Consider the following 24,602-nt stretch of genomic DNA (forward strand, 5'->3'; position numbering starts at 1 on the left):
GTCACATTGGCTGCATCGCCGTTCGGCGTCACATAATTCGTATTTTGTTTCGGTCCGAAAGGAAGAAGTCGTTAACGAACATTCTTTAATCCAGACCAAAATTCGGTCACTGAGAATCAGTGTTTGGTCAAGGTTGAAAAAGCTTGCGCTAGCTGTCCGCATGGTCCACCATTGGATCACCAAGGATCTTTCAATTGGTACAGAGTTAGGCGAGAGAAGGGAGTATTGCAACGTCCAGTGTGTATCAAATAAACAAATAATCCCAGCCCGGGGCAGTTTCACGGACACTCTCGAGTCAAGGAGCGTCGATTGTGTACGCAGCAATCTATCCACGCGTGCCTATCGAGGCCTCGAGTAGAGTAAATCGAGTGATGGTAACGACACGGCAAGGTCGCCTAGTCAACTTGACACGGTCACGAGGCGCCGGTGAGCCTTGCATGGCGCATGGGACGAGGAGGTGTTAGCCTGGTGCACTTGAACCAGGAGTTGCTCGGCGCCTCGGGAGGCGTGCGATTAAACGTTGCAGGTACATGCATATATACTTATAATGGCATGTGTCGAAACCTTTTCGCGAGGACTTTAGCCTTCGGCGCTTTCCACTACTCGCGGTTCGTTTACAACAATCCCCTCGAGGGTAATACAATGTCCAACTCTCGCCCGCGCGGCAGATGCCGTAATGTTCCAAAAGTCAGACAAATCGCGGGAAATAATCGTGGGGCTTTTATTGTTCTCCGGAAGCTTGGAAGCATAGTCGAACTTCCGTTTAGAGAAAGAGCTTTTGTCCAAGCACTTTGCAGAATGACTGGAGTCCCAATACCGGGAGCGATGTCTGTCAATGAAAGTGAATTAAATATTGTACAAAGGACGGATTGACGAAATGTCGCGTTACGTACCAGTGGCTGCAGACCGGCACCGCTCAAGGTGATAAGCCAGGCGCTTTGGTGACCACGAGGATAGTCGCTTCTATATCTATTTCCCGTACTTTTGACGAGTTAAATGTAATTTATGTCGGTGTCTGGGGTGAGATGGGATAGCGCCGCGAGCAAGGAGACTGCGGACCCTAGTTCCATCCCATTCCATTCCATCCCGTCCCTCCCGATTGGAGAATATTGAACAAGAAGGTGCAAGCGAGCGCGCCGGACAAGGGGAGCAAAAGAGGCGAGTGTGGCCCGATCGTTCGTTTCAAATTTGCGTAAATACGTCAAGTAAGGTCAATAGCATACGGGCGACGATTCTCCCCTGGTCCAGTGGCGTAAGCCAGCTCCTGCACCGGCTGTTTCCGTATTCAGTTCAACAGCTATCGAGAAGCACCTTGGCTCCAATAGCTCGTATTTCTTGGCCGCGTGGTCATTGGATTGTTTGCACAAACACACCTCTCGGTCGATCTCTTATACGACGTGAAATTCAGGGTGTCTAACGTCAACGACATTGACACGTCATTCCCTCATATTTCCAGCTTTTTCAGATGAAAATGTACATTTTCCAAGACTCATTCCAGTCTCAATTTACTGAACAACTCGCTTTTTTCACGCAAATTAATTAAAAATCAGACGTCAGATGTCTTCGTAGTAAGTTATAATAATAGGCCAATTTGTCTTCAAGTTCAATTTTACTTAAACCCAATTACCGAATACGTCAGTAAACACTCAAATTTTAAGTAACTAATGGATATGCCATTCTTTCGAAGCATGAAGATAGACACGTCTATCCGAGAGTGTCGACTGTTTTTAGCACTAGTTTTTATTTATTTTTTTTTACAAGTCTCACACAGTGCTCAGTATCGATTTATCAATTCTTATAATTACCATACAAAAACCATATTTTTCGTAACTTGTACCCATTTCACACTAATCTCGTCAACTGTCTAACGAACAGTTTATTTTCTACATTTCGAATAATCGTACACCAGTGAGGAAGGAAGTAAAAAAATTCCGGAACACGAGTCCAATTCCCTGATATTTCCCGATTTTTCCAGATGCATGCAGATTCCCTGACCGATTTTCCAGATTTCCCTGAGAGCTAAATACCCCGAAATTGGAAATGCGTCGAAGCGAGAAGAAGAATGAGCTGCGGATTGCAAACTGGCGAAATTTTCACAAACTTGTATCGGATCCTTGTCTGTAAAGCTGCGATTCAGAGTAAAACGCAGATTGTATATCAATTCAGCGCACTCTCGTGTATACAATACATATACATATTCATATATTTACACGCATGTGCTTGTCCAGCGTTACGACCTCATCCCGCATACAAATATGCACGCATTAATTCAGGATTTTTATCGCATTATACCGCCTGATAGAGCACAGCAACATGAGGGACGAGAAGAATCAGGAGCCGATACATTCGCTGGAGGAAAACTCGGATTCTTTTTAAAAATTATTTTTATTTGTTCCACCAGATTCGTTCGTCGGGTAAACTTTTCACGAGCAACTCCGCACGGCTACGATCTTCTCGCTTGCATCTACAAGACACTCCGTGCTGGATGTTTCGTCCGATTCGTGTATTCAATTTTGTAACGCGAATTGAGAGTATCGGTCAACGAACGACTGACCATACATTTTCGTAGAATCGTAACAGGCTTCGGTAACTTATCGATATCGTCAATCCACCCCACCCCCAACCTCTGTCCATTTCATCCCCCTACTATTTTACAAAACCGATATATTTTCCTACACTGACCCTCGCAATTTATTATTCTCGATTCACTTACCCTTTTCGCAGTCGTATCGTCGTTTCTTTCTTTCCTTCTTTCTTCAAGTTCACTCCTCGTTTTTCAACAACTCGCCAAAAAAAGCCGTTTGTCTATCGGTCTTTTCATTTGTTCGTTTTTTTCTCCGCTCCTTTTTTCATCTCCCCTAAATGCAATTTGTCGCCCTGTCGATTCCGTTACACGCATGTATCGCGTCCGTATATACGTAGGTATTATACATGCGTCGTGCACACACCTGTGCAATTTACTCGCTTGCCTCGTTTCGATTTAACGCCACGTCGTTTATCGTGCGTGCATCGCGACTCGTCGTTTTATTATGCAGAAATTGAAAAATAAACAAAGCTAAAAAAAAAAAAAAAAATGAAAACAGTAAGATAAATAACGACGTTACCTACACCGTACGGTAATCCGTATGATGCAATCTGTACGGTGGCGAAATCGTTGAAATATATCGGAAACCGGTAACGTATTTCGATTGTAAACAGCTGTAACAATACGATATACGAAACGTACGTTGAGATCGTTTCGCTGATCGGATGCGAAACTTCGTACACCGTCACTCGTTAATTTCTATCGTGCCAATTATCCCGATACGAAAGGTGTTCCAGATCGACTCTCGGATGTCGCTTTGGGTTACGCGTCGATCGATACAACAATTGTAATTAAAATCCACCGCCGCCTGGATCGCGACGACAGACGGTGACAATGCAGGCTTCAATGTCAGGACGATAAGCCCCGCAAGCCCAGAAATGATACCGTATACCGACCTAGTCCTCGTGCCCTGGAAAAGCGATCGACGGCTACCGGCGAGGTGACGCGTTCGGAAAATCTAATTCTAACGCACGTATGACGAGGGTGTGAGGAAAAGCGAGGAGAAAAGGGAGAGAACGAGGTCACGAGGGAAGTCGAGGATGACGAGGATGGCGGAGGATGGAAGAGGAGGGGGAGGACGGGGGCTCAAAGTCAAAGCCAAAGCCAAAGTCTGCGGTCTGAGTCGTGCGTACGTGTGTGTCTTTGTCCGTGGATGCTGTCTGCGTAGGTTTAACAGCCGGGAACGACGCGTATGGACGAGGAGAGACCGAGTCCGCCGAAATCCAGAGGCAACAGATATTATACCGTTTATACCAGTTTGCGGTTTACACGGAGGAGCTGCAGAGGATTCGGTAGATCGGTACGTGCGTAGATTCTAGCGAACAGATACCAGACTACTACACAAATACAGCGATCCTGCGGAGAATGGGCGTATAACGCCTATAACTGCGTAACGCCGGTTAATCCACAACGCGGCCCTTCTCCATTCTCCCTACCGAAGATTATCTAAAGATTATACCGCGGGAGCCTGCGGGGTCGCGTTTCTGTTTAACGATAATTGACCCGATAAAACTGGATTACCAGTTGAAATCGGATCAGCCTCGTTGACTCGACTTGGGGCGAAGCCGCGGGGTCTGCGTCACGCCTGATGCCCCTGCCTGGGTCTGTCCCGAAGGGCCTTGCGTGTGGCTCGACGGTTTCATCCTTTGAAACGTCGTTGATTGGCTTATCGATACTGCGGATGGAAAAAAATTAGTACGTATGACGCGGAGCTGCGAGAAAAAAATTGCACATCTTTTTCTTACAGGTTTCTTTAGTCACTGGAATCGGGAAAAGATACTCGTGTTCGTGGTTCTTGTTTGAAGCGAAACTCCCGTTTAAACCGAAATCGAATAGCTCGTTGTAAAGAAATCTCGGTTTCTTTCGTCGTCGTTGTGCTCTTTTTTACGCAAACACCTTGTAATGAAGGAAAATGGAAGTCGCTTTTGGATTCGGCACACCCGAAACCGTAACATTAACCAAAAACATCCCGTGCAGTTGAAATGAACAATTTTTCTGCAGCCTGTACATTAAACACAAAATTACACCACGTTGACCGCAGTTCCATACATCGGATTTACCAGTGAAAATTAAAACCAACCATCCAACGAATTGCATGTATCGGTATTATACACCCCGGTAAATATTCAACCTTTTCACTTAACGTACAACGGTCTAATTACACATGGCAGCAAGTATCGACGTCACGGATCACGGTCGATGAAATGTACTCTGTTCTCTTCCCTCTCTTTTTTTTTTTTTTCTTGCCCTTTATACAACGCGATCGAGCGGATCCAGTCCCCGTGAAACCTGCACGATCAAACGTTTATTATACCCTTGGTAAGGCGATGCCGCCCCCATCAGAGGCCGGTATAACAAACTCCGTAATTGTACGATGGAATTTCATTAAAACTGTATTAATTCACATTCTCATTGTAATGAGACAGTCCCTTGACGGCAGAGAAGCCCAAATGCAAAAACGAGAGAGAAAGATATAAAATGAAAAAAAAATAAAAAATTGAAAGTAAAAAAAGAAACTTCGGTTACGCGTACCGAGCCGGTACAAAGGATTTATGAAAACACATCGTGCACCCCCTTAATTTCGGGTATGTAAGCGTTTCGTTTCGATCCGCGCCGCGTGAGCCGGCGAGCTCTGCCTCTTCGAATGCATACATTTTGCATTCGGTGACACACACACGTGCAATGTTGCAAATCTCTTCCCCGCGCAGCAATTCGTCGCGACAGACGTCGACACGGTTGCATAAATTAAACGACTGTACTCGAGGTTGCCTCCAGAACTGCATCGCGCTGTTCGAGTTGCAACGCAAACGTCTCTCTCTCTCTCTCTCTCTCTTTACTTTTCCGCAGCTGCGGCCCGATCGCGTTGCATATACTTTGCAGGGTGCATCAGGATAAGTATAGAAGGAGATTCGTCGCCGGAGGCGTTTCGTTTTCATTATTTCACTCGGCTCATTTGAATTCCGACTACTTTGCTCCTTTTTTTTTCATTTTCTTTTTCAACACGTTTCTTTACCGTAACGCTCCCTCTCTCTCTCTCTCTCTCTCGAGAATCGGTTTAATTTTCATTTTATATCGCCTCTTTCACCTTGGGCTTCACAGAAACGCCTCAACTGTCACTTGCATATTGTGCAACAGATGCGTGCACCGCGTGCAGCGATGCAATTAGGCAATATTCCGAATCGCGGCGATGCAGCATCGCGCAGCATCGTGTGGTAATAATACTAAGGTGGTGTCTGTGACTGACTTTCACGTTGCACGCGTACCTAAATTTGTGTACTGCGTTTCCACGTACATCTTAACAGGGTGTCGTTAATACCCACGTGACGATCGTTAAAATATCGAAATTCGCCGCATTTTACCGTCATCGCACCTTTATTCCATTTATATACATACATATATGTATACACCTGCCAACGCGGAGTTGCGCATATTCGGTTCAATGTAACGCCGATACATTTTATTATTACTCGTCAGCCAATTAGCGACAAGAGAGTGAAAAATATCAGGAATAGACGAGAAGAGATACAGATAAATCAATAAATTTATACACGAGGGTGAAAAGACGTCGTCGTTGGTTTCGAAGCAGAAAAGAACTTGTGTCGCAAAACGTCCGCTTATCAAGGGTTCTTTATTGCGTGAAAATTGTCCCGTAAATCTCGACGAGTCCTCTTTTTACCCACCTCCCCCTCCCCCCGTTACCCCTCAGAGTTCCATCTCGACGACGTGGATGACGTCATCCCGCGAGGGATTAAAGCTATACGAGAAATCCCTTTATATCGCTGTATATATCCCGCGTTTATTATCGCCTTATCTGAAACGTCCTATAGGTATAGATATACGAACCCTGTATCAGGATAGACTGGACAGTCGGCGATGAACGTCGTCGAACTTATTACACCGTCCCCTCTTCATTCCTTGTTCTTTCCGTCCTATACACTCCTATAATACCACCCCATCCCGAGAGTCGCTGATTATGTGAAAAGAGAGATCGGTGACGAGAAGAAATTGCTTAATTCTCCATTCTCGTCGGGGAAATCTCCGCAGTCTAAGTCGACCTCGTTGTCGTCAACATCGGGGTGGGAGGGGGTCGAAGGGGGTCGAAGGGGCGTAGCTGGCGGCGAGGGTGATGGGGGGGAGGGGCAGTTAAAGCTGTACGTCGTTCGGTCTCCTCCGGATGGGCGAAATAAATAAATGACGAGCGATTCCCCGGGGTCGGTAGGGTGTGGTGGTGGAAGCTCCCGGCTCCCGCAGGGTGGAAGGAACGGTTTCTCCGCGTAGATAGCGGGAGAGTTATGACCTCCAGAGCGCGAACGGCCAGACGAAGAGGCGGGGGGAGGGAAGAGAAAAGAGGGAGAGGGAGGGGGAGAGAGAGAGAGAGAGAGAGAGGCGAAGCGGGGGGCGGTTTAAGCCCGTTCCGAACCTTACAAGTCCGTAATTTTTACCCCCGGACAAGTTAAGAGTAATTTACTGGCTCTCGGTAGACATTATTCGGCTTTGTAGCTTCTCTCCGGCTCTTGCACCCCTCAGCCCCCCACGCTCGCTCTCTCTCTCTCGCTCTCTTCGCGCGCTTCTCCTCCGCCCCTGTTTACGTAGGTCTCTTTCGGCAAAGCGCGCGCGGTTAATTGACTCGCATCCCCATCCCCGTCGGCTCGCCTCGCAACTCGAAACCCTCGGTCTTCCAGGCAACGCGGAATCGCTCGCTTCTGTAGTTTGTAGTTCTCTCTGTTAGCCGGTTCGGTACCTGCGGCACAGTTACCAAAGTAAACTACGCGTCTATGTGCATACCGATATTTATATACACGCGTAATATGCCGGGGGTGTTACGATATGGGGACTTGGGTGACGGGAAAGTGGCGAGTATTATGTAATGATATTGAAAATCTGACTTACCCGGACGTGGTGTATTTTTCAATGTTATGCGTAACATGATACAAAGCGTAAGTTGTTGAAAATTGTTCGTAATTAAATCGACGCGAAATTTAGATTTCTGCAAATAACGTTGATACAAATTTTTCACCAATCGGTTATAGGTACATGTAATTCAGAAGTTATACTGAACATTTTTAACCCTGTACTTACGGCCGAGATTATGAATGGCAAGAAGAGATGAAAATAACGACAAAATTGTGGTTTTCAGTTTCATTTTTCGTTTTTTTTTTTTTCCTCTTCTCTTTCTTCATCCCGTATCTACGTATCAATGGACGTATACAGTTTATTTCCATAATTTATAACCTTGTATAACCTTATATTTATATAATAATCACGTTACGATAACATATTTATATCAATATAGGTATTCGTTTTGTTGTTATTGTTGTTGTTTTTGTTTGCGTTTATTTATAATACATGGCGATTTTAAATTTTTTCCATCGATTTATCTTTCTTTTATTTCATTTATTTATTTATTTTATTTTTTTTTTTTTCTTCTTCTTAATTTTACTTTGGGGAGAGGGAGGGAAATGGTAATTACATTAGTATTAGTAGTACAGTAGTAGTAGTAGTAGTAGTAGTAGTAGTAGTAATTAGTAATATAGTAGTAGTATTAGTAGCATTACAAGTATTACAGGATTATCAGGTGTAGGTAAGAGGGTAAAGGATGAATAACGCACAAACGCCGGATAGTTGCACTCAATATTTTCATCTCTCTCTTTTTCCATTTCCGTTTCGATTTTGTATGTGTATAAATATGATCAGAAAAATCAGGAAACACGGTGATCGCGAGTATTCTGTGAACAGTTCTCCGGACTTACCGTTCTCATACATTCGTTAATAGGGACGTTAAGAAGGGTACGAGGCAGGTCTAATGAATTCGCAATTCAAACCGCGAGTATTAATTTCATAAGCTGGATATTATCCGGAGTAGTGCGCCTCTGCGCGCAGAACCTATTAATACACATGTTCGCGAGTGGATACGATGTATAAGTAAGCGTACGTACAACGTATACGAATCGATTACGCACAGAAATTCGTAAGCAGGCATTAGACGCCATGCTCCGGAATATATACTGTATCGCACATGTATACATACATCTGTGTATTTTGATTTTCCGACAAAGTCCGTGCCAATGCAAATGTTTCGCCGTTTCGAAGGTTCGGAGATTAAGCGTGCGATACGGCTGAGGAAGAGGAGGAGGAGGAGGAGGAGGGTGAAGAGGAGCCGAATTACACCGCTGGACCAGGATGTACGGGCCGATAACGTCCGAGCGATTAAAGGGGGCGAATTGTTTAATTGGAGATCCCCATCCTTCGACGCACTAGTCTCGATTATATCGATCGAAACACGCTCAGCGATCGGTAAGCCCTGATCTTCCTGGGCGAGATTCGCCCTTCCGTTCTCGTTTCGATAGGTTTACGTAATGCTTCCAATTTTTCTCGAACCCTGCACGCGGATCGTCCCGTAAAAATTGTTCAATAATTCCAGTCTCACACCCCGATAATTGCCGCTGCTGCCGCTGCTGATTGATCTTTACCAATGAATCAGAGAGAAAACGGGTGGGGTGTTGGAAAATTATTCATCGCGACGAATCGTCTCTCTCGCTACGAAATTTTTCTTCACCCAGTCATTTCTTAACATTAGAGAAGAGTGTAAAAAGAGATTGATGGATATCGGCGATTGAAATTTATGAGTCCGAGCATCTTTTTCTTTCTCTCAAGGTGTTCGATGATGACTGGGGTGGAATTTTAAACGAGCATGAAAGGACAAAAACCAAAGAGAAGAAAAAATTTTTTAAATTCACCGACTCGCGGCCGAGTTACGTTAAGCTCGATTCTTGTTGGAAAAAAAAAAATGTTTTCGCAAGTGTAACTTTTTGCGAACGAAACGAACAATTTTCACAATCCGTACTTAAACAATGATGTGTAATATATACATACCCACTCGGACAATATAATGTACCTAATTGAATACACTAAACTACGGATGTATCGTATTACAATAAACTTATGCGAATGGAACATTGTGAAATTTACAATATCGCTAACTACGATTACTATTTATACATATTTGTATAATATATACTTATATCCGTACATCTTTCACCAATAAATATTAACATAATCCATTATCTGTTAGTTATTATCCGTATATTTTTCATATGTACAAATTGACTTTCCTTTTTTCCGTGCGAATGTGCGCGTGTGTTCCTTCAGTATCGTTTGTTCTTGGTTTTTCATTATTATTTTTCTTCTTTTTCCTTTCCCGCGTCGAGTAATAAAACCCCGATTTAGCTCGGATCGAACCTCGCCGGTATTTGACTAATATTAATCTATTCACGCCTGAGCTATTATTGAAATTCTATATTATAACACAACAGTGTATATACCTATGTATAATATGTAATATTATGCCTATCTATCTATCTATCTATCTATCTATTCGCGTGCACGCGTTTTCATCCCCTCAGCCAACGAATGAATTCGATTCGGCATATTGCAGGCTTAAATTAACATTCATCCATCGGTATTTACGTTTATATCAGATATTTACAATTATTTCCCATAGATAATGCGGTACATACATCCATATGCATATTTATACACACACGTACGCAGGTACGCCTACTTTGTAAACCTGCACTTTTTCCGATTCGTGCTGTAATTTTTTATTTATTCCCTCGTTTTTCTTTCGCGTTTTTTCCGACCCTTACCAATTTTCGCCCTGTATTTTCTAGCCCGTGATTTGCAACACGTCTGGCGATTGAGCGAATAAACGCGCGGTTTATAACGCGAAAACATTTACAAACACACGTCGATGCGTAACCAAGGTAGTTATACCCATCCGCTGCATGTGCATCGATGAAATATCAGTTATATGCACCCTGCACCGATCGGTTCGCGGCGTCCGGATCACGTGTTGTTAAAGATTTACCTGCAACGAGACGTCGAGTTCCTCGTTATTTTCGTTTCATATTTCTTTGCTTTGAGTTTTTTTTTTTTTTTTTTTTTTTTTTTATTTACACTACTGCAAACGTTCCGTACGTGTACGTACATATGTATACGTATATATGCATTACAGAGATATGGCTGAAGGGAGAAAGAGAGAATGTGGAGAGAGAGAGCGAAACTCAGCCGACGTTTGCGTAACGTACATTATTGTTCGGAAATGGAAGCCCCGGCAGGGATCGCCGGGAAGGGATCGGAAAAAAAAAATATCGAAATTTTACTCTGTAATCGCAATGTTGGATCACGAGGATTTGGTACAATACCAAAATACATATGCGCGCGTGTGTGTGTGTGTGTAACGATAGAAGAGAGACGAGCGAACGGGCGACGTTTATAACCTCGGGGGTTGGATATTTTTATATATAATATTATTATATCATACTGAAATTGACGAAGCTTTCTGCAATTATATTATCCTGTGTGCGTCTTTGTGTCTGTTTGTAAATCTCATGGCACGAGTTCGCGGATTTGAGCGGTAATTTTTAAAACCAAGTATATCTCACCGTTGCGTTGGTGGAAATAAAATTAACAGAAAAAAATAAGGGGGAAAAAAAAAACGAGTCAAGAAAATTAAAGGCAAACGAAAGAAAAGGTACAAATCTTGAGATACCGAATTACGAAAATATTAGTATTTATACACGTAGAGATGCGGGGAAGTTTTTCAGAGAGAGAGAGAGAGAGAGAAAGATGGAGGGAAAGGATTACGTACGCGTTATATGTATAATATGTGTATGGAAAACTTATGGCTAAATAAAACTTTACAAAAATATATCAACAAATAATAAACATCATCTATTATAACAATTCGTCATACCGTCACCTTTTCCTCTAATTATTTTTCCCTTTCCCGTCTTTGTTTCTTTCATCATGCGCGGACCGGAATAAATTTTTGCATTACATTATATCCGTTATACTATATTGTTTATCGTGTATATTATATTATGTTATCAACATTAACACATTAATTACGTTTCTTTTTGTATACTATTATCATTGTTGTTGTTGTTGTTGTTGTTGTTGTTACTATTATCATTATTTTACGTTACAGGTATTTATATTTTACAAATTCTACTCACCTATACGGCGTTAATGTACAACAATATTTATTCATTTAATCTGTAACAATATATTCATACGTGTATTGTATGTGTGTGTGTATATATATATATATATATATATATGTATTATTGTTGTCAATTTACATATTCGAGATAGTATTCACATCGTGCGTATATAGTATGTGTTGTTGGTAGGTATGTATTTACACCGACGTTCAACTGTGGTGAGTATTATTTTCTCCTTCATTGGCATATTAGGTGAAAGTTTTTACTCCCAATCTTTATACTAATTGTATACAATACCCATATCTATATTTGACACAAACTGAACAAAAACAACGTTACATCGGAATTGTTCAGATTTTGAGATAAAGTAGCGATACTAATTTCTATAGTATATTATACGCATATCAATTTATTCGCAAGATTTTTCGAGATTTTTGTGCCATTCGGTTTCGTTTGAATTCATGACCGTTTCAATCCTCGTAATATTTTACTTCGCTTCATTTCCATCGTACTTTAATTACCATTTTTCCATCTTTCTTTCTTTCTTTCTTTCTTTCTTTCTTTCTTTTTTTCCTTTGAAAATTCCACGTATCCGCGGCCGTGTTTCCTCGACGTTGCAATTTTTAGTACAATTATTCGATAATTTTTTCACTTCTCTTTCATCGCTGGTTAGTTAGTGTTTCTTTTTTATTTCTTTTAACACGTACAGTTTTTTCGTTTTTCATCTTCATCGTGCATTATTACGATTGTTAATTTATGTCACACAACATATCCGTCCACGTCCATCCGTTTATTATATACTTACTCGATGAATCGCTACAACCTATACGCATACAATTATATATCGTAACGATATAACGTGTGTGTATACATATATATGTGTATATATTTATATATGTATATCATACACATAAATTTGATTACCTATACAATTTATTTACACGGTTTCCTCCTCCGTTTAGTTATGATACTAATGAATGATGTACACATACTATGTGTGTGTATATATATGTATATGGATGTATAAACATGTATATATAAGTTCTTTTCCCCTCAAAAACAGGGAATGCATATATATACAATGTTTACATACATCGTATATTTATACACGTGCCGTAATTGTTTTGTAAAATAATAATAATAATAATAATGAATCGCACGTTTGTATATTCTCACACTATAATACACATTGTAATATCGACGATCTCGTCAATTCAATTGAAAGTCAACAGTCATTTCACCCATACATACATACCCAAATATGCGTATGCGCAGGTACAATCGTTATTAGGTCGAAATGTCTTACGCTGCTGAAAAAATCTCTCCCTCGTATTGTGAACATTTGCCGCGTTATTTCCGTGCGAGAATATTTATCAATATAATAACTATAGGTACGAATTTACAAATCTATAATCGTCCTTTTAAATAATATTATACCGACGCGTCGATTATTATAAATTATTAAATTCGTTTTCGTTAATACTGCGACCTCAGGTTGATATTGTGTAACGATAATAATTCCTATTATATACATATACAATGTATATATATATATATGTATATATATATGCTGTGTGTGTATACTATACATGTAGCATGTGACGTTTGAAATTCGAAAATAAAAAAAATGTCATTATTACAATACTCTATGTCGAGGTACTCGTAACACATTAGGTATAGCACATTATCATAATCGCATATCATATCTACACAATTACCATAACTTTTAGTATCATCATTTTTTTATTATTTTTTATTTATTAATTTTTTTTTTCTTTTTTTATTTTCAATTTAATACCCATATTCGTATATATATATATATATATATATATATATACGATACCCTAATAGTTTCCAGGCGACGCAGACCACCGTAATAATATCCCTGAAAATCGGACGATCGTCAGAGATATTGTAATACCGTGAATACTCGGTGCCGTTCCCCTTATAGAACCGGAAACGACGTTTAGACCTACGGCGGAACGCGTGACGTTGAGAAAAACTGAGGCGTCCGCGATGCCGGCCGATGATTTGACGATCATCGTCCATTCCCCGGAATCTGACCACCTAACCGAGTCAAAACTGAGTATCGACTGGTGGCAGGCCTTCGTGTCGCCCTCCTGTAATTGGATTGAAAATTTTTAATTTTCAGATATCACCCGCGGCAGAATTAAGGATACTTTGGTACCGGTGAACCTTTACCGCCTGAATCGAAAATTAAGAATTTAGAAAGAAGGAAGAACGATTCGAACGATCTTGTTGCGTTGCAAATGATACCGATTTTCCTCTTTCCTAACTTCTGCAGATTCGGACGGTCAAGCGGATTCATATTTACACAGGTATAACTTTGTATGTAATTCGGGAGGAAAATCGTATGAAAAATATCGGAAGAGACGGATCGGGAGATGTAGGATTTCCGGGATACACCCTTGGCCGACTAAACCACCATACCTCTACGTATACGTACACAAGTTTTAAAAGGATTTCGGTCGAATCGAAGGGTCCAACACACACACACACAAATCTGCCCGTACATATACGTATAGGTGTATAGGTATAAAAGTGTGGGTAAAAGGAGAAATTTGCTGATACCGCAAGATTTTAAGCCTGGCGGCGGCAGACGTCGTCCACGAACGTAACTAATGTAGGCGCTTTTTTTTTTTTTTTTTTTTTTTTTCCATCATCGTCTATTTCCTTTTCTCCTCGCTTGCGGGATAGAAGAGGAGGATGGGAATGGGGGTCGTTTTCTTGCTCCATTAAACACCGCGCGCTCCAGGCTCACCTCGACGACGAGGGCCTTTACACCGGCCGCAGCTTCGCTCCCGGGTAGGTAAACTCGGTCCTCCGAAAGCCATAGGAGCCTGGTGAAGGTCGGCTCGGCGCAGAACTCGACCATCACCTCGAGCGGCTGACCCTCGACCGCGGTGACCGCTTGAGTCGACGGCCGGACCGCTGGACCGCCTGAAATATAAAAGAAAATTCTTTTCCTCTATTATGCTTCGGTGGAATCTCCTGCGGGATAAAGTAGAAACGTAATGCATTACGTAACAAGGGAATAAAGTCGGAGATTATTCCCGCGGTTTCGTTTTTCTCATATTTCCCGCACATATGCGGGAGAAAAGTACTACTTTTTTCCCGTAAGTGAGGGAAAAAAGTTGAGAGGGAATAATAATATGCTAACTTCGTCCCGCTTTTCAGGTCAACTAAGTTGATATTACGGTTGAGTCGGGAATAAACGTGAATATAATAAATACATCATCCACGGTTATAAAAATTGGTTATAAAAAGATTTAAAACGTGCTCGCGTTATGTGAACAATGTTTTCCTCGCTGCTTCGTGACTTCAATCCCACGGAATTTTTACAGAGAGGGTTCATATTCTTAACACAATTGCACTGTATTTTAAAGGGGAATGAAAAAAAATGTTGGATCATTGAACGATTTAGCCGCCATTTTATGCTTAATTTTCAACCTCAAAGTTGAACAAGATCATTACGCATCGCAAGAAGATGAAACTATGTAAAGTATATTCCAAACGATCTTACAGCAGCTGTTCAAAGTTCACGGAGAGAAGAAAAAGAGAAGATTTTATTCGAAACTGTAGGAAAAGAGGGACACGTAAGGGTTTTTGATCAAAAATACCCACGTTAACGATATTATTTTGTTACAAATGTAGCAAATTTTATTTTGCATACAATCATGATTTCCACTTATTCTACAGCAAATTCTACATTTCTCTTTTCCTGCAATTTCAACTAAAATCATCCCTTTCATTCTCTCCGTATTGGCTTAAAAATCAAGCGTTAAAAGACGACAGCAACCCTTAAATCGAGTTCGTCCGATTATTCTTTTCCATCTCCTCCTCTTCTCTGCACGATAACTAAGATCCCCCACAACGTCTGTAGAATATGCACGAACCGTAAACCGAAGCACTTCGCCATAGGGGTAATAAATTCAAAAGCCATGATAATCATCGCCTGACCAAATGGAGCCTATATGTATACAGGGTTTGCGAAGTAAGAGAGATTGTTGAGCGATGGTGAGTTTGCCTCGGTCTAGTTCGTCGTCAATTCGCGAATGAACGTGCGGGGAAGCGAGACAGAGACGGAGACAGGAGGAAAGAGAGGGAGAGGGAGAGGGAGAGGGAGACAGAGTTAGTAGTTTGCGCTAATTGGTGCCAATTGGTGCCGACCCGTCTATCCGGGGCCCAGCTCTTGAATATTCGTCGTTGGCGTCGAGAGGGCATCTCCTGGGCGAGGAGAGAAGGAGAAGGAGGAGGAGCGTCGCTGGATCGAGAAATACGAGGACCTGCAAGTGTACTTCGTCCAACCGTCCGACGTCGATAATATAATATCCGCCGCCTGCACCCCGCGACGCCCCTTCGCAAAATACCAGAAACTTGGCCAAAGGTAGCGCGGCTATGCGCGCGGGGAATAACGATCTCGAAATACAATTTCCAAAGTGCATAGTGCTCGCGGCCACTCGAGGCACTTCCACTCCTTTCGTGCACACTGCGCAGTGTCAGCATCCGGGCTTCGTGAATACCTAGCATGAATCAAATAACATTTCACCACTCTTTCGTAACGGACCCTCGGTGTCTTTTTCCGCCATTTTATTTTTCACTTTTCATAACCTTCAGGGTTATTAACGACATTGCAAATCCGTCTACATTTACGCAATTCAGGGTAGGCGCTAAATTTTAACGTTCGACGTTTCTTCGTTATAACACGATTGGTCAAATTTCTCACTTCGACAAACGTCCGCAATGAATTTAGAATCAATTTCAAACACTACAGAATCACGAGATACGTATACACAGACCTTGACTCGAACTGTGTCCAAGGTATGATTATCCCGTTGAGTTTATCTTGCGGAATACTCGATGCAATTTATTTGCAACTATCCTAAGGGAAGATGGGGATAGGAAAAAATTTCGATTTCGATAAATCTGGCTGGTGCGTGCATTTATGCAGCTACGTATACATACGGGAGGGTAGAAAGAGAGTGAAGAAAGCCTGGTTGAGATGGTAAATTTAAATTTATGGCAGAAATATGCCCCTCTCCTCCCCACCTACCCCCGAAAAGCTTCGAGCTCGACTGCATGCCTATGTACGTACACACGTACCTACGTATGCGGTATAGGTATAGGTATACATAGGCCGAGGGAAAGCCCGCTCGAAATCTCCCTTCGCCAACGCGGCCAACGGCTCGAATAACAAATTTCCAGCTTCGGGGGGTGGCTGGGGAGAAAGGGAGGGGGCGACGATGGGATGGAGAAAGCTCGTTTGAGGGCGCGTCTCCCCTTTGGCCCGTCTTCCTAGCCTATCCGTCCTTCCCTCCGTCCCGCCTTTCTTCTTTCCTTCCTTCGTTGAACTGTCGATGAGATACGCGCCCCGCCATCCGCGCGACCAACAACGCGTGTACAAGGGAAGAAAAAAAAATACGGAATGGAAGAGGAGAAGAACAAAAAAAAAAAGAAAAGAGGGAGAGAAGGTAAGAAAAAACCCGAAGCACGTCTCCCGAGGGATGCCGGGGATATGAAGACGTCTTTGAGGAATATAGTCGCGAACAGTTCTGACGATTCTCACGGGTTTATACAAGTCAAGATGTCTGTGTGTGTCTCGGTGCGTAAATAGGTATGCATATATACATATATATATATATATGTGTGTGTGTGTATGTACAGTATACGGAGAAGGGAGAAAATTATTATTTTTTTTTTTCGATTCCTATGTGTGATTTTTACCGTACGAATTTCTTTCCGGCGACGGGCACGTATGTTTCAGCGCGTCTGGAAAACTGCCAGAATTCCGCAGACCACCTCCGGTAGACGAGTTTTGGGTATGGTGGGTGGGTGTAACCCAAGTTGCTGCTGATGTTATATTACAACGCCCCGTGCAGAGGGCACATTTTTTTTTTCTAAACTTTCACTTTTAACGGGTCGAAATCTACGATCCCACTTTTTGTGTATTTCTACATAAATACATCTACCTATGTATTATCCTTTCCGTTGCCTTATCGAAGAAACTCGACTCGACTGTATACGTGCAGCTTTTTTCGCCTGCAGTCGGTTGTACGTGAAAAAGGACTACGGATTGCAAAAACTTGACAAATAAAATATCGCCATTTCTAAAAAATATATATATATATACAATATATATACACCGATACTTACGCTTGTAAGATATGTTCCATAAATTCGACCGAAAAATACTATTTTTGTAAAATAAAGAGGAAAAATATTCCCTGAGGACAAGAAGAGAGAAAGTGGCTGAAGAGAAAAAAAAAAGGAGAACTTCTCTGGCTCCTTCTTTCCGCTGAATCTTATAGCTGATGGCCGCGTAAATCTTAGCCCGGACTTTATCGTTAGCTTATGTATGAAAATACAATAAAAATAAGAAAAGTAGCACAAGTTTTTTCTACTCGAAAACTCGATATTTGCCTGCGGAATTTTGCATATTACAAGCGGGTCGGAATTTACGGTTCCACGATTACAGACAAGTCTGGATCCTTTTGCTCTAGAATCTTCGTACGAACTTGAAGCTATAAAAGAACTTGAGATCAGAATTTTTTGTTATACCTACGAAATATTTTCATACAGACGGTATAGGTTGTTTTTTCGTCATGTTTGTCGAGTGGTTTCGTAATAAAGAGGCTTTGTTTGTTGCACGAGAGATATTTAATTACTCGAAATGAATCTTTTTCCTCTTTCGGGTATAATGAAAACGAGGATATGAATTTTGAATTTCGATCTGTCAATTTGAAGAGGTTTCATCGCAACGCGATACAAAAAATGACGACACAAAAAGAGGAGAAAAAAAAAAAGAAATTCAACAACTTGGTAGCGAAATTGCGGCGCATATGTCGAAAGATAAACGTATCCTATGTTACATGCGGCACGTTCCGAAGAACTGGAATCGTTCCGTATGTAGGACGGATATAAAAGACAGGTTTAGGCGAGAGTAGAGGAAAAGTGAGGCAGCGGCGCGGGTCTGAGGAAATGGGTTTTCTTTTTATGGTAATTGTCGACGCTTCCTACGGGTCTAAACCTCAAATTTTATAGCAGTTGCTCGTCGGGGATCCCATGCCTACGGGTTGCCTACGGCACGGCGGCCCAATCCTCGCAGGGTTCCACGCCGAAAAAATTGGTATAGTTTTTACGAGGTCCGTAGAACGGCGCAGCGGGGTCGCTTGTTCTCTACCGATAATTTGTCTTGTTGTTTCGGAATCGCCGCTCCCCGGGGATCCGAAGCAACGGGGCGAGAACTTGACCGTTGAATTCTCGATTCTCGCTTTTCCTCTCCGCCTAACGGCAGGCAGCCCGAAATACACGCGTGATTTTCCCGCGTCCCGACGTTAGGGTTGCATGCTTTCAGGCGGTCCGTTTAATTCGTTGCCGCACATCTTGTAATCTTTCCACGGTACAAAATTACAGGGATACGAAATGAATTAACGAATTTGTATGAACAAGGAGTGAAAATTGGCGGATATGGAATGGGAAAAATATCATCGAACCCAAGGTGGAAAAAGGTGCGAATACCGCGGTTGGCACGCGTATATTAATCATCGCGGTTCGATTCTCAGGGCGTTGCCCAAGGCGACGTGAAAAATCTAAAAATTTCTTAAAAACTTTCTCCCTCACCCCGCGCGTCGTGATCGTTATAACTCAGGTACCACAGCTCACTAACACCGGCAGATCAAGGGCAAGAGAGACGCCTGTGTCCAATATAAAAATTATCCGAAAACGGGGTGCACATCCATCTTCCTTCGGGATGAGCGTTCAAAGCGAACGGAAGGAACGGATCCGGATTTTCGGGAGCGAAGTTTGTCGCGGTTTGAAAGCCGCCCAACGCCTGCGCGATATAATTGGCAAAAATAGCCGTAAAAAATTTCCGTATCGATATATAGAATTTTCCCAAACCTGAATATGATACGGAAAAAGATTGTGCAGATATAGCAATAATCTGGGTGTGAAAGATGAAGAAAAAACATATATATATATTTTACAGCCGCGAGGAATGGAAGGGATGATTTTCTTTGCAACGACTCGAGGGTCGTTTATTTCCGAGAGGATGGATAGATATCGGATTTTTATTATGCCTTGGCCCGGTCAGGCCTTCGGGCAAATAAATAGTATTATATGCAGAGAGAGAAAGAGAAAGAGAGAAAAAAATATTTATTCAAAATATTCTGGAGCAATGTGCCCCATAAGGACAACACTGATGTATTGACAACAGAAAAAAACATGTAACAAAGTATATAATATTTAAATCAAGTCTATGTTCATCAAAGGACGCTATGCTAATGAGGACAATACTACTAAAACTAGTCAATTACTAGCCAACGAACGGTAAGGAATAGAAAGAGCGACTGAGTTCAACTTCGCTTTTGCGCTTAAGAGCAACTAGGAAGTCGAGCAGTAGGTGCGAATGAATGCGTGGTATTATTGGAATATAGGTTTTAAATTTATTGATCGGTTTGAAAGGTGGATATTGAGTGACTTGGGATGAGCAGAACGAAGCGCGATCAAGGCTCTGGGAATGAGAGGAGATAAGATAGGTGTACCAGTTATTGACCTTTTTCGATTATATCTGTTCGATTCTTAGTTCTAATCTTACCGAATAATAAATTTTTAGCGTCTAGCAATTGTTTTTAATCATCGAGAAATTGACAATTAGTGAAGTCGATTTATAATTTTGCAAAATAAAAGGGTCAATAATTGGATCTACATGTCAGTAACTGGTACCCTTGCCATAGTCAGTATCAGTCACTCTGAATTTTCAATTTCGTAAGTTTCATTTTTCCGTACCTCTAGATTCTGTGCTTTGGTCATTGGTAATGTCGACGGTTCTGATAATTTTTCGTATAAGAGAGCGTTCGGTTGAATAAAGTTTCGAGGAAAAGAGTTTTAAAATTCGTATCTCGATAATTTCGGCTTTCCGACCAATCGACGTTTTCGATCTTTCGACATTTTGACCCGCATCCAAGCGTGCACGGTATGCGCGAGAGATTGTCAAGTCTAATGAAATTAAGAGGCCTCCAGATAAGAGGGACGAAGAATGAGCTGTGAGTGCGAAAAAAGGCAACTGAGCACGTAACACCTTTTTTCTCGGTCACGAATCACGGGGCGGAAAGTTCTTTTCGATTTGGTTCGGACGCGGGTTATAAATGGAGTTGTCGATATTATACGCGACGTGAATGAATGGCCGCGTCGAGCATTGTTTGGTTCGGACAGTCGCGGAGCGGAAGTAGGCTGGCAACCGGAACCGGAAACCAGACAACCCGACGCGAGTACGTCGCGAGTAGAATCGATAGCTCAGCCCGAGCTATTTCACACTTTTAAGAACTCCCGCCGCGTTATTTCTACGGTTAAATTTCCCGGCCAAATTTGCCCCTCGTCGACACCTGCGGGCAGCGATCCTCGAAATTCGGGACAGCCTTTTGGGACATTTGCTCGCGCTCGTTAGCCGCGGGCGAAAAAAAGCTTACAAGCAATTAACGAGTATTTTCAAAGCTCGGCGGAGCCGGCCCGAGCAGAATTTATGCCTCTTCCAAGATATTACGACCCCGTTTTTAGGGTAGCAAAGCTGCCACGGGCAGAAGAGTTTTCAATATCGTAATGACCCGTGACAAGCGGGGGAAACAAGAGAACCGAATTGATTTTCACGTCACGCTCAGTTCTTTGGCAAAATTTTTACAAGTTACGTGCATTTGTATCAGAGGGATTCGAACATTTTCGTCTATTTTGTTTGCAATAAAAAATTCACGTTTCAGAATGGGAAAAAAATTTAAAGATATATTTTTCACTCATCCGAAGTTGTTTTCTCCGCGTCACTTTGACGTCAACACATTTCTACCATAAATATGTATGTATTCGCACTGAGAGCATTGCGCGTCAAATCCTCAATTTATTCACGAATAAAATTTTCAAGCTACTACCTCGTGTTACTTGTATTTGCGGTCGTGTTCTCAGCTCGTACTTGCGTCAAGCGAAAAAATTTCGCAGCGTAAAACTTGGTCAAGCAATCTCTGTGAAAGGAAGCCGAAAAGTCTTCACGCTAAAAGAATTCAAACGAAACTGTATAAACGCCGCTCGAACGAAATGGAGGAAAACAAGCAGTCTCATTTTGTGCGAATATTTCAAACGACGAGATCAAAGAACAAACAGCTTCTTCTCGTTCTTAAAGAACGATCGATTTCCCGTAACAACGCGGTGTGATCCAACCAGCAAATAATCGCAAGACAAAAAAAAAAAAAAAAGAAGTAGAAAAAAAGACCATCACGTGGTTAGGCAGGTATACCGATGAAAAAATGAGAACCGTGACCCTTTGCAAATCACAGAAACGTGACAATTTCTGATTAAAGGTGTGACGGTGACGAAAACGGCGACAATAATGATAATAACAATAAAATAGAACAACATCACGTTGGCGCAGCGATAATAATCATAAAAATAACAACAGTGAACACAGCATGGGGGGAGGGCGGGAGGGAGGAAAAGCAATTACGCCGTCGCCTATGAGAGAGGAGGTGTGATCGCTGGCTTCCAGGGGTTGAGAAAAGAGGAAACCTCGTACACGCACACATCCCGTATCCATGAGACGCAGGTTGGGTATATTTGCGAACGAAGCAAGCAAGCAAGCAAGCAAGGTGGGAAAGGAAAGGAAAGGAAAAAAAGATGAAGGGAGGGGGTTGCAAGAAAGAGCGAAGGAAAACCGGAGGTTAGGCCCTTCGGGAGCACTTGGAAGCGTCGTCCTTCGCCCGCGCTAGATAAGCAAAAGTCGACCAGCGTACAAATAAAGAACCTGCCGGGGATACAGCGGGAGGGGGGGGGGGGGGTAAAGGGGGCGAGGGAAGGTGGTAGGCAATCTTCCGTCCGGCCCCCTCGCGGCCTTCATCCTCTGCCAAAATATCAAATGTCAGAAATCAGCTCTCAAGGGAGGCGGTGACGCGAGAAGACGAGGAGTAGAAACGGTAACGAGATTGTAACGAGAAGAGTCTTTCTCTTCCCCCCCTCCCCCCACTCACTTCTCTCCCCCCTTTTTACCCTCCGGTTCTTTCATTCAATTTTTTCCTCACCATTTTCCGCTCTGCCCAGCCAAACTGGCGTGTTATAATTACCGCCGGATATTTTCACCCCGGCTTGCATGACGGCACAAGGCCATTTCCAGACCTCCATCCTTCTTCCTGGAGGGGGGAGGGGGGGGGGGGGGGGGGGGGTGAAGGTGGAAAAACTGAACGAGCGAAGCAAGAGAAGGGAGAAGAGAGGATAAAGGGGCTACGGGGTAGGAAAAGGTGCCTAGCCCCGGGTTAAGCACGTAGAGGAAATAAAGTGGGTGCGGAGCACCGAGATAGTCTCAATAAAACCGGCCCTTGGGTCTCCGTCGGGTGGCCGGGGAGAGGCGGGGGGTGGTGGTGGTTCCTGCGGGATCCGCTAACGCTGAACGGTATAGTGGAAAGCCGAACGCGAAACGAAGGCGAAGGCGAAGGCGAAGACTGTTCGGGGTTTTGGATCTGCAAGAAGAAGGGTGGGGGCGGGGGCGGGGGTGGGGGTGGGGGAAGGGGGCTGCCCGCAACTGCCGCAAATCCCGGCGAATAAATATATACAGGAGAGCCGGCGTACAACGCCGACCGGATCATCCCCCTCCCCCGCCCCCTCGCGCCGTTTCCACCTACCGGTACTCCACCCCCGTAGTACCGCGATTCAAACTCACCCCGTAGCTCCATCGAGCCTTGCCCAACTTCAGGGCGAACTTTGATCAGAATAATTTATCCCCCCAAATGGGAGACGGCGCTACACGTAAGACTGGTGGGGCTTCCACTTTCCGTCGGCGTTCGCGTTATATCCCGATAATGGACGCGGGCAATAACCGGAAAACCAGGGGCGAAGGGGCGAGGGGGAGGGAGGGGCAACAGCGAACAGGGGGCACAATCATTGTCTATAAATCGGATCCCAATTCATTTTCAGACGAGCCAAGTACCGCATAAAATCTTCACGCTGTATACTCGTTCGCGATGTTCTCCAGGAATCAATGGGAGTTTAATGTAGATACGGGTGAATTGAAAAAAAAGGAAAGAAAAAAAAAAACGAAGCGATATACGGAAGTCGTACAATTTCGAACAGTCGAAAAGTTCGTAATTACAATTCCGATCACTGCACAAGACGTTATATGATGATCACCTGCAAATTCCTGCAGACGTATTTTATTCGCTGATAATTTTTTTTTTTTTTATCTTTTCCAAGTTTCTCAATAAATGTTGTTACAAAGGGTTGAATCAGTCGTTTTCTTGTCCAGTAGTCGTCTTGGATAAAAGACGCTGAAGAGCTTTCAAATGTTACAAAACGAATAAGGTTGCTGCGTCAAGTAAAATTATTGTAAAGACAGTCTTGTTTATGACTTCTGTCGAGAAACACATATCCATCAATAAATCATTTCCATTCTAGAATTTGTTTGCGCCTGTTGGATAATGTCTTACCGCTCAACGATCCCAGTTATTTTATTCCGTAAAGCAAAATCGTTACAAAATACACACAACACGTTTTCTGTTCATTACTTATCACGTAAATACAGCCGATTCCACACCGTCATCGCAAGACTAAAATATCTCGAGACGATCGCGATCAAGATCGGAACAGAGTTTTAAATCGCGCGCCATCCGCATCGGCGGCGTGACGTCATACGTCACGAGCGAATGGCTAGAGCTGGCGGTTTAATCAAGTATGCGGCGGTAAGCGGTAACGAGATTTGAATTTCGCGTACATGCCTTATTACAAGCTCGCAACGTTGGGTCGTAAAACTGCTTGTTACGCGTATCACGGCCCCTTATATAACCGCGCGAGGAGTGCATGCATAAAGTAGGCGAGATTAGTCGGGTGAATCCTTATCTCGAGCAAAAGTATATATACGTACATACATACATACATACACACACACGTACGTAGGGAGCGTGGGCGGCCACCGGAAGTTTAGGGCGTGTGTTCTTCGAATATATCAGGCTCACCTTCAACCCGAG

General features: G+C 42.9%; 1 protein-coding gene across 3 annotated transcripts in view; it reads right to left on the bottom strand.

The window, feature by feature from the left end:
* Positions 1 to 24,602, bottom strand: part of LOC107225112 (hemicentin-2) — a 165,269-nt gene that overhangs the window by 4,249 nt on the left and 136,418 nt on the right. For 2 of the 3 annotated variants that reach the window (XM_046744781.1, XM_046744779.1), the window contains exons 9-10: positions 14,372 to 14,550; positions 7,668 to 13,709 (exon numbers count right to left, since the gene is read on the bottom strand). In XM_046744781.1, the coding sequence (XP_046600737.1) occupies positions 13,434 to 13,709; positions 14,372 to 14,550 (455 nt within the window). In that variant the 3' untranslated portion in view covers positions 7,668 to 13,433. Of the gene's footprint in view, positions 1 to 7,667; positions 13,710 to 14,371; positions 14,551 to 24,602 lie in introns of those variants that run through there. The other variant, XM_046744780.1, reaches the window with a different exon arrangement.

This window comes from Neodiprion lecontei, chromosome 7 (genome assembly GCF_021901455.1).
Source record: "Neodiprion lecontei isolate iyNeoLeco1 chromosome 7, iyNeoLeco1.1, whole genome shotgun sequence".
NCBI classification, from domain to species: Eukaryota; Metazoa; Arthropoda; class Insecta; order Hymenoptera; family Diprionidae; genus Neodiprion; species Neodiprion lecontei.